The 12,638-nt window shown below is 43.2% G+C and overlaps 1 protein-coding gene across 1 annotated transcript in view; it reads left to right on the top strand.

The window, feature by feature from the left end:
* The first annotated feature begins 832 nt into the window (after positions 1-832).
* Positions 833-12,638, top strand: part of LOC308152972 (insulin-like growth factor-binding protein 2-B) — a 28,038-nt gene continuing 16,232 nt past the window's right edge. Inside the window, exon 1 of the mRNA XM_080526043.1 lies at positions 833-1,271. Coding sequence (XP_080382169.1) covers positions 911-1,271 — 361 coding nt within the window. The 5' untranslated portion in view covers positions 833-910. The remainder of the gene's footprint in view (positions 1,272-12,638) is intronic.

Here is a 12,638-nt window from a genome sequence, read left to right as displayed (position 1 = left end):
CACATGATGAAAGATGAAGATCATTGACAATGAAGAAAGTCTGAAGCACGAGAGGATTGAATTACTGACTGAAGCAAAGAAGAAGAGGGACAACACCAGGTTGATGAGAGATAAAACGGTGAAAGACATTTGCACACTGAAGACAAGAAGACATGAAGACATGAAGACATGAGGTCGTCAATCTGTCTCCCAGAGGTAGCGACATCAAAGACAGATGGCCTGCTCTATTTCTGACATCTTTCTGACGTGAAGTGTAGTCTGTAGCGCTGTCGAGCAAAAACCCCTCAGTGGGTGTGTTCAGGTTGATTCAGAATATGAAATGTTGCTTATGAGTTTTAGACAGTCTGTTCTATTATGGATTATGATATTTTTTTTCCATGTGAGACCTGGAACTTGCGCACCGCGAATTCCATTTGCGTGCGAAGCTTTTTATAAATCCGAAGGATGGGGTGCGGAAATGTTCTTGCTTCGCGTAAGAACGCAAGCTTTTTACGCCAGTTCCACGCAAAGCTTTATAAACGAGGCCCCAGGAGTAAAACAGTTCTTCCTCCAACGATAATGGACAACGGCACAGGACGGCCTACACACAAATATGCTGATGACTGGAGCTGGTAGCAACAATTAACCAATATTCCTCAGCTGTTGGTTGTCCATTAACTAGCCAAGAGCAACCAATCATAAATAAACCCAACCTAAGTTGCCTAATTCTTTCCCACTACACCCATATAAGGAAGACAACAGCAAAACAAACATCTGGAAACCTGTCAGTTGATAGGACCCTGCAGATCGTTCCTCCGATCGTTTCACCTGTTTTTAGAAACACACAGTTTCTACGTGAAGTCCACATTGTTATCTCTGGAGGTAAATTCCGTTAGTGCACAGTACACCACAAGTGCGGAGTGCGGTAGAAATGAGCCTATATCTTGGTTGCAGCTTGCTGCTTGCATATCTCACACTACCGGGCATGCTGCTGGGGGACTTGGTGTTCCGTTGTCCGAGCTGCACGGCCGAGCGTCAGGCCGCCTGTCCTAACTTCACGGACACCTGTGTGGAGATGGTGAGAGAGCCCGGCTGCGGCTGCTGTCCCGTGTGCGCGCGCCTGGAGGGAGAGCATTGTGGCGTCTACACACCTCGGTGTTCTACCGGACAGCGCTGCTACCCTAGTCACGGCTCGGAGCTGCCCTTGGAACAGCTGGTTATGGGCTTAGGGCGATGCGCACGCAAGGTGGACCAGGAAGTCACGCTCAGTCTAGACCCCCGGGACACAAGCGGTAAGTCAGAGACTGATTATGAGCGCATGAGAGAGCTAACATTAGTTCGAGGCTATCACTATTCAGTGTGGTAGTGGTAGTCCACACCACAAGTCTTTTAATCTGCAAGCAATGTTGAGGTATGATCACTCACGACTAACCATGAAACGTGACTGTTTTTGTACAGTGTATTTATCACAGGCAGATTTGACTTTCTGTCCCTAAAACACTTTCTTCGATAAGTTCTTCGATAAGTCAACCTCTTGGTATGTAAGTAATCAATTGCAAAAAGTGTTAACGTGTCTCAAATGTGCAGACTACCTCAGTCTAAAACATGTTTTTATGACCAATAATGAGGAGAGAAAATCAACTCCGAAGCACACAAGTTACAGGGGCCGACGGTCACTATTGATTCTGGGAATGAATGTTGACCTCCATTGTTTACTGTATATTCTGGCTAGCGAGCAACCCTACATGCTATTGCTCTTTGAGGACAAACAAGCTTATCTCCCTGTGGAATTGGTAACTATTAATATGTTGGTTTGCATCCTTGTAACCCTTTCAGGATTGTGTACTAAACTCTGTTAGAAGCACCAAGCTGTCTCTCTGAACCGTCGGCTCTCAGAGCGTGGACCTCACCGCCACCTCACTTCACTTGACCGTTTATTTTTATATGAGTCATTTATATGAGTAAATTATATGAGTCATTTATATGAGTCATGAGTCCTGTGGTCAGATCATGAATTGCTTTTGGCCAGTTCGCATTTACACCAACAGTTTAAATGCGCCCTTATCTGATTTCCATTCCTGCATTGTGATCGGATTTCATTTAAATGTGGACTTGCCAAGGCTATCCTGGGTGAGGCTCAATCGTCTCCGGACCGGCGTCGGGCGTTTCCGCTCATCAATGCACAGATGGGGCTTGGCCCCAAATGCGTTGTGCGAGTGTGGCGCAGAGGACCAAACCGCAGACCATGTTATCCTGGATTGCCCGGTGTACCACCCACCCAACGGGATGCATGGTCTGTCGGTATTAGATGACGAGACGATGACGTGGCTTCTGGAGGGGTGTCCAGAAATATAGCCCGGGTGAGCCCCTCAACCAGGTCTCGGGGTGGTAAAAGGGTAGCCCTTCGGCCCCGAGCCTGGTGGAGTGGAGAGGAAAACAACTACCCATACGCCGAAGAAGAAGAAGATTTAAATGTGTGTGTGTGTGGTCACGAGCCTGACTGAAGCAAAGTGGAACAGAATGTGGTTAACCTCTGACCTCTGTGTCCGTATCACATTCACAATGGCCACAATACCAGGTTTTCTAGGGCCTAATAGCTTCACAGTTGCAATGCAAAGGTTTGGTAAAGGGAATTTGGCTATATTTTGTTCCAAATATTATCCAATAAAATAAAACAAATATTGCTGTTGTTTGTTACCTTGTAAAACTACAAGGGATCGCAGCCACTTCTGTCTCACAGTCCCCATCACAATGAACACTTCTTTTAATATGGACACAATCAGAAGGCGGACAGTAGCTGAATACAGGACGCATGTTAATCTAAGGTGTAAACAGGGGCTTTAAAAGCCACAGCCACGGATTGGTAGACTGAGGTCATGTTCTCACATGATGTCATAGAGAGGGCTCTGATGTCATAGGTCATGTTCTCACATGAAAGTCAGAATCGAGACCCGGAGCAAGTGGATGAGTTCGCAACATTGTTGCATAAATTATTTCTCTGATTTGCGTTCTCACAGCCCTTCATGTAAACAAAGTAACATACGCAATCGAAGCAACAGACGTGGTAGTTGATTGGTCAGAATTGCCCGTTGTCCCGCTCTTATCCAGATCAACACGCATGCCTCTTGTTTTCCTATGGACAGCCTCGATGCGTCGTTTCTAACCGAAGCGAAACCACCCTTTTCAAGCGGAGCATCCGAGGGATGTTTGCTGTGGGAGCGACTTCGAATGCGCGTTCTCACAGCTCCAAACGACGCAGAGCAAAGCGAACTTTATCCTAAACTCTGTTTCAAGTGAAGCAAATGTTCTAGTGAGAACACCCCCTGAAAAGCCAACTGGAAACTGACACTGGTTCCTATATATCCACAGTAATATGCCTGTTGTCCAGTGCCAAAGTGGATGTTGCATGGGTGACTTGCGGAATCACCCATGGGTGGCAAGGAGAGGGGCATCGAAGCTCCAGAAATGTAATAAAATATTAGGAGTAAAAAAAACCTATATTATAAGTATTAAAACCTTTATTCTATATCATCACCTCTAGATGTACATAGTTTAGTCCAGTCTCTACATGTACAGAGTTTAGTCCAGTCTCTACATGTACAGAGTTTAGTCCAGTCTCTAGATGGACAGAGTTTAGTCCAGTCTCTACATGTACAGAGTTTAGTCCAGTCTCTAGATGGACAGAGTTTAGTCCACCTCTAGATGTACAGAGTTTAGTCCAGTCTCTAGATGTACAGAGTTTAGTCCACCTCTAGATGGACAGAGTTTAGTCCACCTCTAGATGGACAGAGTTTAGTCCACCTCTAGATGTACAGAGTTTAGTCCAGTCTCTACATGTACAGAGTTTAGTCCAGTCTCTACATGTACAGAGTTTAGTCCAGTCTCTACATGTACAGAGTTTAGTCCAGTCTCTAAATGGACAGAGTTTAGTCCACCTCTACATGTACAGAGTTTAGTCCAGCCTCTACATGTACAGAGTTTAGTCCAGTCTCTACATGTACAGAGTTTAGTCCAGTCTCTACATGTACAGAGTTTAGTCCAGTCTCTACATGTACAGAGTTTAGTCCAGCCTCTACATGTACAGAGTTTAGTCCAGTCTCTACATGGACAGAGTTTAGTCCAGTCTCTACATGTACAGAGTTTAGTCCACCTCTAGATGTACAGAGTTTAGTCCAGTCTCTACATGTACAGAGTTTAGTCCAGTCTCTACATGTACAGAGTTTAGTCCAGTCTGTAGATGTACAGAGTTTAGTCCAGTCTCTACATGTACAGAGTTTAGTCCAGTCTCTACATGTACAGAGTTTAGTCCAGTCTCTACATGTACAGAGTTTAGTCCAGTCTCTACATGTACAGAGTTTAGTCCACCTCTAGATGTACAGAGTTTAGTCCAGCCTCTAGATGGACAGAGTTTAGTCCAGTCTCTAGATGTACAGAGTTTAGTCCAGTCTCTAGATGGACAGAGTTTAGTCCAGCCTCTAGATGGACAGAGTTTAGTCCAGTCTCTACATGTACAGAGTTTAGTCCAGTCTCTACATGTACAGAGTTTAGTCCAGTCTCTACATGTACAGAGTTTAGTCCAGTCTCTAGATGGACAGAGTTTAGTCCAGTCTCTACATGTACAGAGTTTAGTCCAGTCTCTAGATGGACAGAGTTTAGTCCAGTCTCTAGATGGACAGAGTTTAGTCCAGTCTCTAGATGTACAGAGTTTAGTCCACCTCTAGATGGACAGAGTTTAGTCCAGTCTCTAGATCTTCTTCTTTCGTGTAACGTCAGAGGTCCAACTCGATGTCGCGTAGCCATGCCCGCATCTCTGGTTCTAGGTCGTAGAGGCTGGCTTCTAGATGTACAGAGTTTAGTCCAGCCTCTACATCTACAGAGTTTAGTCCAGTCTCTAGATGGACAGAGTTTAGTCCAGTCTGTAGATGTAGAGAGTTTAGTCCAGTCTCTAGATGTACAGAGTTTAGTCCAGTCTCTAGATGTACAGAGTTTAGTCCAGTCTCTACATGTACAGAGTTTAGTAAAGCCTCTACATGTACAGAGTTTAGTCCACCTCTAGATGTACATAGTTTAGTCCACCTCTACATGTACAGAGTTTAGTAAAGCCTCTACATGTACAGAGTTTAGTACAGCTGCTTGCAAACATTGAATTGTCAGTTTCAATCAATCAGAAAACAAATTAATTGGAATAACTTTTGGCACACTAGGGTTTCTCAATGCAATGGTTCATATGGGGCCTGGGAACATTATGAATGCATTCCTGTATGTCTGACTATGACTAGTGTCCATATTAATGAGCAGATAAGTAAGTTCAAATACTCTCTCAGTCATAAATCGTATTCCGTCAGTTGACTGGATGAAAATATTGTGATATTGACAAGTTGGCATTCAGAGAACATAGAGGAAAAACAATCTGCAATGTATTTACGATGACGGATATTGTCTTTGATCTCCTTCCCTCGGTCTGGAAGATCAAGACGATGGTGAATTGCCATAATGCATCAGGGACATGGTTGAACGCACTGCAGACAATTAGCTACAAGAAACCCTGCGCTGGCTTATTTTCAAAAGAAGCCGCAATTCGGAGTTGGCAAAACAGAGATGGATTTCAAGAAAAAAAAGAAGAAAAAAAAAAAGTTTTCAAAGGGTGGGACCCCTTCCTTGATTGTGTTAGAGAGGAGGGTGCACACTGCGCAGGCTTTGGGGACATGGTTGGAGGGTCTGGTCTGGGATCTCTGGAGGGTGATTGTGAATGCTGAGGCTGCATTTTATTTCCAGACTGAATTTGTTATTGATGACTAGCTGCCACTTTCTTTCTTTCTTTCTTTCTTTCTTTCTTTCTTTCTTTCTTTCTTTCTTTCTTTCTTTCTTTCGTCGTTGTTGTTGTTGTTGTTGTAGTTGTCAGACCTTCTCTGATTGTGACAGATGTGTCATATTGCACTGCCTGCAGGGAATTTTAGGGTGTAATTTTAGGGCCACATCACATGAGTCATAGCCATAGATACATGAATAAATGCAACCTTGAATAAATATTGATATGAGTTTTGACATTTTACATTTCTCAGAAATGTGTTGTGTGGGGCCGCCTTGGGCAGTGTGTGTGTGAGAGAGAGAGAGAGAGAGAGAGAGAGAGAGAGAGAGAGAGAGAGAGAGAGAGAGAGAGAGAGAGAGAGAGAGAGAGAGAGAGACACAGAGAGAGAGAGAGAGAGAGAGAGAGAGAGAGAGAGAGCGCTTTGTGTGGGAACTTCCTGTTTATACGTGATGCTCCTCTCCTCTCCGGGTGCATTGGAGTCATTTCAACAGTTCTTAGAAGTTATCGTGAGTCAGATTCACACAGGATTCACACAGCAAATAACGTAGCAGCGAGCCAGTCTGTCTCCACAAGACTTATCCTGATGCATTAGCTAGTAGCTGCCTATACTATCTTAAGAGCGACAAAATCACTATTAGTTTTCACTATTCACTTTTCAAAGCAGATAAGGCATACTGCTGAATATCAATCTATTAGATCCACTGGCGGACTCAGGTGGGGCGACTGCCCCTCCTGGTGCCCCCACGGTTGAAAAACGTCTGTCTTAAGTGCCCTTTTGAGTGTCAAAAATGCCCTTTTGGGAGGCAAAATTAGAGGATGTGCCCTATTGGCTGCCCTTCCAATGGTCTAAACTTGACCATGTGCACTGATGGGGTCCCATGTTGTGCAGTAGATGCCCTTTTTTTCTTTTCGGCCCTGCCCTTCAAACAGCCTGAGTCCACCACTGATTAGATCTATTGTCGGGTATAGATAATTGCCTCCTCTCACAGTAACGCTTGTGTTTCTGTTTGTGTGTGTGTGTGTGTGTGTGTGTGTGTGTGTACATGCAAAAACACGTGTTCGTGTTTGGGGCTGTGTGATCATCTAATTATGTGTAGTTATGTGTTAGGAGTTTTATTTTAATTTATTTTAATTTGAGTGTATATTTAACTGTAATATATATTGTGCCTCAGCAATAAAAAAATAAAAAGTTGATTAATGTTGTTGACCGTGTTATTATATAGCCTATATATATATATATATATATATATATATATATATATATATATATGTACCCAAACGATACCCAACCCTAATTATGACTGCATATGATGTGATGGAACACACCTGGTGAACCATAACCACCTGTCAAGCCAACTGTCCAATCACTTTTGGGTATGCTGAAATACAGGGACTATCATACAAGTGCAACAGCAAACCATCAAAGGTCTGGGGAAGCCCGGCTAGACCGACTGAACCTCGTTTGAGGTGGTTGAACCTCAAGTGGAGCCGTCTCAGGAAGCATGTTTTGAAGTAGGGCCACTTTGATTGTTTCTTCTATTGTTATTGTTCCTGTTTCCACAGAACTAGTATTTTCTGGGGACTTCTAGTAAAACAAATGTTTCTTTTTAAATCTGAGTGGGGCAGTCCCACTCATATTTATTGGAGAAATACAGTGAAGACAGACAGGAAAGTAAGGGCACGTCAGCAGATTTGAACCCATGCCAACATGGGCATATGTGTGCACCGTAGACCACAGTGCTAGACCACTGGACCACCCCAGGCCGCACTAGACTTCTAGGTTGTCTGTGATATTAATCCCATGCAAATCCGCCATGTCCGTAATTTATGTAAAAGTAAAAAATTCCACCGCAAATTACCGACCATATTTCGCCAAACACAAAGGTCCTGTGATAATATTAGTCCTGTGCAAATTGGCATCTGTGATTTGGGGTTGTTTGCAAAATTGGGTTAGCATTCGAAATTATAAATGAAAGTTTTCACAGCATTTTTGGTGCAAATTCACCCATCATCACCAATTCATTCAATCTTGCTACACAGCATGGGGACACAGCATGGGGACACATTCGCAGAAAGAGCAAGCTCAAATCCAGAACGCAATCTCGAAAGTTGATGAGATGGGTGAAATGCATGGCTTGCTACATATCTATTATGTACAGTATATTAATAGATATTATATCTAGAAATATCCTGTTACATAGATATCTTGTTGCATATCTATGTTACATAGAGCCATTATATCCGGGGATAACATCAGTAAATTCTAGTAAAATACAGACTTGGCTTATCTCTTGTGAATGTTCCAAGTAAACTTTATCCATGTAGCAGTTTGTCTTCAAAGCAGTTAACCACCAGTTTCTGTCTACATTCAATAGTTCCTTTAGGAAAATCGAAGAAAATCATCCTTCCAATAAAATAAATAAGAGTCAACTCTTATTGCCATCCACTCGAACATCCTTGTCTCAGTTTAGTCTTCACTTCAGAGGAGCCAAAGTATTTAATCAACTCCCTCCTCATGTCTTTGACCTCTCACCCTACTCGTTCAGAAAGGTTGTCAAACAACACCTATTGATCACGATTGATTTACCTCATTTGTTTCTCTTATGTAAAGTTTACTATGTACACTTATCTTTACTTTTCTCATATGTTTATCCCGTTCTTTCTTTTGTTTTTGTTTTTGTTTTGTTCTTTATTGATCTTTGTTTTGTTCTGTCATTTAAATATTTTTCCCTGATTTATTTCTTCATTAACTGTTAATCAAATTCTATGATCAAGGGAGACGCTCGATAATCCCCTCAGGGTTTCTTGTCTTCCTTGCACACCTCCTCTACCTATGATGTATTATCGTCATTGTATGTATTATAATTTTTTTTTACTGTGTGCTAAATAATAACAATTGAAAAAATCTAATAATGTTCCACATGAAACACACATGTGTGAGGGTAATTTCTAAATCACATGAGGTAGAATACTAGTCCTGTGCAAATAGGGCTTTAGAAATTATTTCGAGCCTATTTACTTCTCGTTTAGTACCACTACTACTACTGTATATAGCAACGTGTCTCCAAAATATGTAATGCTAAGCTACACTGCAAATATTTGTTATTGTGTGTGAAAGTTCTGTGAAAGTATTGCTCAATAGCGTTCCGATGCCAAGATTCCAATGACTTTTGACAGACATGCTGTTGCTATGCTGCCAACATGGGATCAACACTACTGCAAAGTGCTCCCAACAGGTTGGCAGTTGTTGGCTCAAAGCTTTATTTTTTCGTCTCGCTTGGTGATTTTCTTCCAAAGAGCATTTCAGCACTGAAACTGGATCACCTTCATTCTCACTGCCATTACATGCTAACCAGAACACTATTCCTGTGGATGTTTAAATCACAGTGCACATTGTCTCTAGGCAGGGCCGGTCCTAGGCATAGGCGAACCAGGGGGTCGCCTAGGGCGCCAAATGCCCCCCCCCCCCAAAAAAAAACATTTAAATAATTTTGTCTATGAATTTCTTGTCTCTATGAAAATATGACTCAGCCTACTGTCTATTTTTGTCTTGAAACCATTGTTTTTACCATATTTTTACTGTTGAATGTGTGGGTGGTGATGAGGCAGTACTGGTGGCTTAATGTGGTGGTGGTGGGGGTGGCGCCCCTAAAATTGGGGGGGGGGGCATCAAATCCTACTCTCGCCTAGGGCACCTAAATGCCTAGGACCGGCCCTGTCTCTAGGCCTCTAGGAAGACAAACAGGGAGCCTTGGCAACATGAATCCAACTAGTTTTAGTTTTATTTTTCTCCTAGAAGTTTTAGGAGAGGCTCAAAGAACTGGATGGCAAAATATTGCAGGAACTTAGAATATAATAATAAAAATGGCATCAAAGGTCACTGGAGACACGCAAACAAGCACTGTAACGTTGGCATGATGCTCCTGAACAGCATTATCCCACCGTAATAAAGTTCACTAGTGTTCATTAATTTGCTTCCACCATCATCCCAGAATTGGAGACATGCAGGGTTAGAAGACTTATGTTCAAAAAGTTATTTTTCAGCTATATTAGCGACTCATCATGTCACATGTCTCGAATATCAAAATAAAAATATTTTATCACACTAAAAAATAGCTAAAATACCTATATTTACTAGTCTTCTATGGAGCATCCTGTAAGGGTTTGGTGCATGGTGGGGACCCAGGTGTGGTGCAGGATAAAGAGAGAGACGCTAGGCAGTGAAATGCAAAGCAAAGTCTCTTTACTGGTGCCAAACATAAACAGGTGAAACACTTTAGTCCATGATGATGGGGAACAGGGAATGTATGTTGGGGGAGTCGCGTAAGAGGTTTTTTGTTTTATATTTTTTTTTTACAAATCTCAATTGTTCATGTAAATTGCAGGTTGTAGAAGGCTATGCACACTTTTTGGTGATTTTTGCTGCTTAGTGGCACCAAAGATGGTTTGTGCCATGAGGCTTTGTTTGTTTGTTTGTTTGTTTGGACATTTAAGTAAACAAATCAAACAGACTGATAACGTTTGGATATGTATTACTGTTTGAAACATATTAATTAGATAATTTAACTTTACTGTCAACTTGTTGTACGTGTCGTAGAAGGATACAGACACTTTCTGGTGATTTTGTCTGGTTCTGAGAAACCGGCTGTAACAGATTCAGGCACAGAGGGAGGTCGACGTGGAGGTTTGGGTCTGGGCACTGCCCGGTTATTCAATAGTCCCCGACATGGGACAATAATAATAATAATAATAATAATAGTCAGTTAGGTGCAGGGATCCGGGATCACTGATCCCCCACTTGGCGTTGCGGTGTCTCTGCTGTAGCCTTTTCAGCCGACCGTCTGCCCGCGTCTCACTCGCCCGTCACTGCCTCGAGGGAACAAACACACACAGGTTAAAAACACCATCTGGGATGAGTCTGACGAGTCTGATTGAGGACACCTGCGTCAATCAGCTCCACCATCCCCACCAACCTCCACCACAGTCTGGCTCCACCTGCAGGCCAGAACGCGCCATTGCTCCCCACACCGGCACCGACGCCCCCCTTCCACATTCCTCAACGTAAGAGATAGAGGCACACCTGAAATATAAAGGGTCAAAAAGCACTCAGATACGTCTTTTGTTACCATGCAGAGCTCCCACTAGGCTATAGTGATGCAGGTCATGCAGGTTATACATAGGAAAAATATATACCCGAACCTATTCTGCAATGTTTTATTCCGTTGTGTTGAGCGATAGGAAAATATGTCACCTTAACTGCTCCTCCTGAGACATCTACTGCCCCTCAGCACTGCGTCTCCTGAAGACACCCGCTTTTCTCCTTTATTGTATCCCTAAAAACTTTTATTGCCCCCTTGTACTGTTTCTCCAGTGTCAAAAAAACAAAACAAAAAAAGGTTTAGAAGAAGGTTTTTCCTTCTATCAATGGCCCCTGGCCTGAGCTGGATTACTCTTCCTGCTACGACTGGTGGACTGATGATTCACTTGCTTAGTATTCAAATGTATTGATTGTAAGTCGCTTTGGAATAAGGCGTCTGCTAAATGCCAAAAATGTAAAAAAATAAAATAAAATGTAAGTGAAGAGAAGCGAAAATGGAGGAGGGTGCACTCAAATACGTGTCTTTTTACCATGCAGAGCTCCCACTAGGCTATAGTGATGCAGGTCTTAACATGTTATACATACGAAAAATACATCCGAACCTATTCTGCAATGTTTTATTACATTGTGTTGAGCGATAGGAAAATATGTGGAAGAGGAAATAAGTGAAGAGAAGCGAAAAGGAGGATTGAAGACGTGAGTTTAGAATGATAAGGTTCTATCTCTGTTTAGGGCAGTTCAGAGATATTGAGCGTCAACGTTTTTACATTGATTGATTGATTGATTGAAAACCTTTATTGTCCCCAATGGGGAAATTTTGTTGTCAAACAGCTCAGTTAAGGCAGAAAACATTCAATACAGAAAACAGAAAACATTCAATAAAATACATAAAACAGTGCAGGCTCAATAAGTAAAAAGTTCCAAAAGTTCCAGCTCCAGGTCTCCCCCACCCTGCAGGGCCTGGTTGTAGAGTCGGAGTGCAGCTGGAACAAAGGACTGTCCAAATCTTTTTGTACTTTGACGGGGGAGAACAAATCTGTGGCTGAACTTGCTCCTCATCCCCGCCAGCTCGCAGTACATCGGGTGGGAGGGATTGGCCAGCATGGCCGCCAGTTTTTTCCCCATCCTCTGTTCTGCCACCACCTCTAGGCTGTCCAGCCCGGTCCCCACCACAGAGCTGGCCTTCTTCACCAGTTTGTTTAGCTTCGCAGCATCCCTGGCACAGATGTTTCCACCCCAGCAGGCCACGGCGAAGAACAGAACGCTGGCAACCACCGACTGATAAAACATTTGCAGCAGCTTGTTGCAGACACCGAAAGACCTCAGCCTTCTCAGGAAAAACAGTCTGCTCTGCCCTTTCCTGAGAAGAGCCTCGGTGTTGTCAGTCCAGTCCAGTTTGTTATTAATTTGTACTCCCAGGTACCTGTAGGAGTCCACCCTCTCGACTTCCACCCCCTTGATGGTGATGGGGGCTGGGGTCCTTCTCTTCCTCCTAAAATCCACCACCAACTCCTTTGTTTTGCTGGTGTTAAGCAAAAGGTAGTTGGTGTCGCACCACTGCACAAAGCTCTCCACCAGGGCCCTGTACTCCTCATCCCTGTCGTCTGTGATGTAACCGACGATAGAGGAGTCATCCGAAAACTTCTGCAGGTGGCACTGGTCGGAGCTAAACTGGAAGTCGGAGGTATAGAGGGTGAAGAGAAAGGGTGACAGAACAGTTCCCTGGGGGGCACCGGTGTTGCACACCACCAC

This window comes from Nansenia antarctica (assembly GCF_963989245.1).
Source record: "Nansenia antarctica genome assembly, chromosome: 3".
In the NCBI taxonomy this organism is placed as follows: domain Eukaryota; kingdom Metazoa; phylum Chordata; class Actinopteri; order Argentiniformes; family Microstomatidae; genus Nansenia; species Nansenia antarctica.
Note: the sequence above shows the minus strand (reverse complement) of the source record. Positions and strands in the feature narration are given on the sequence as shown.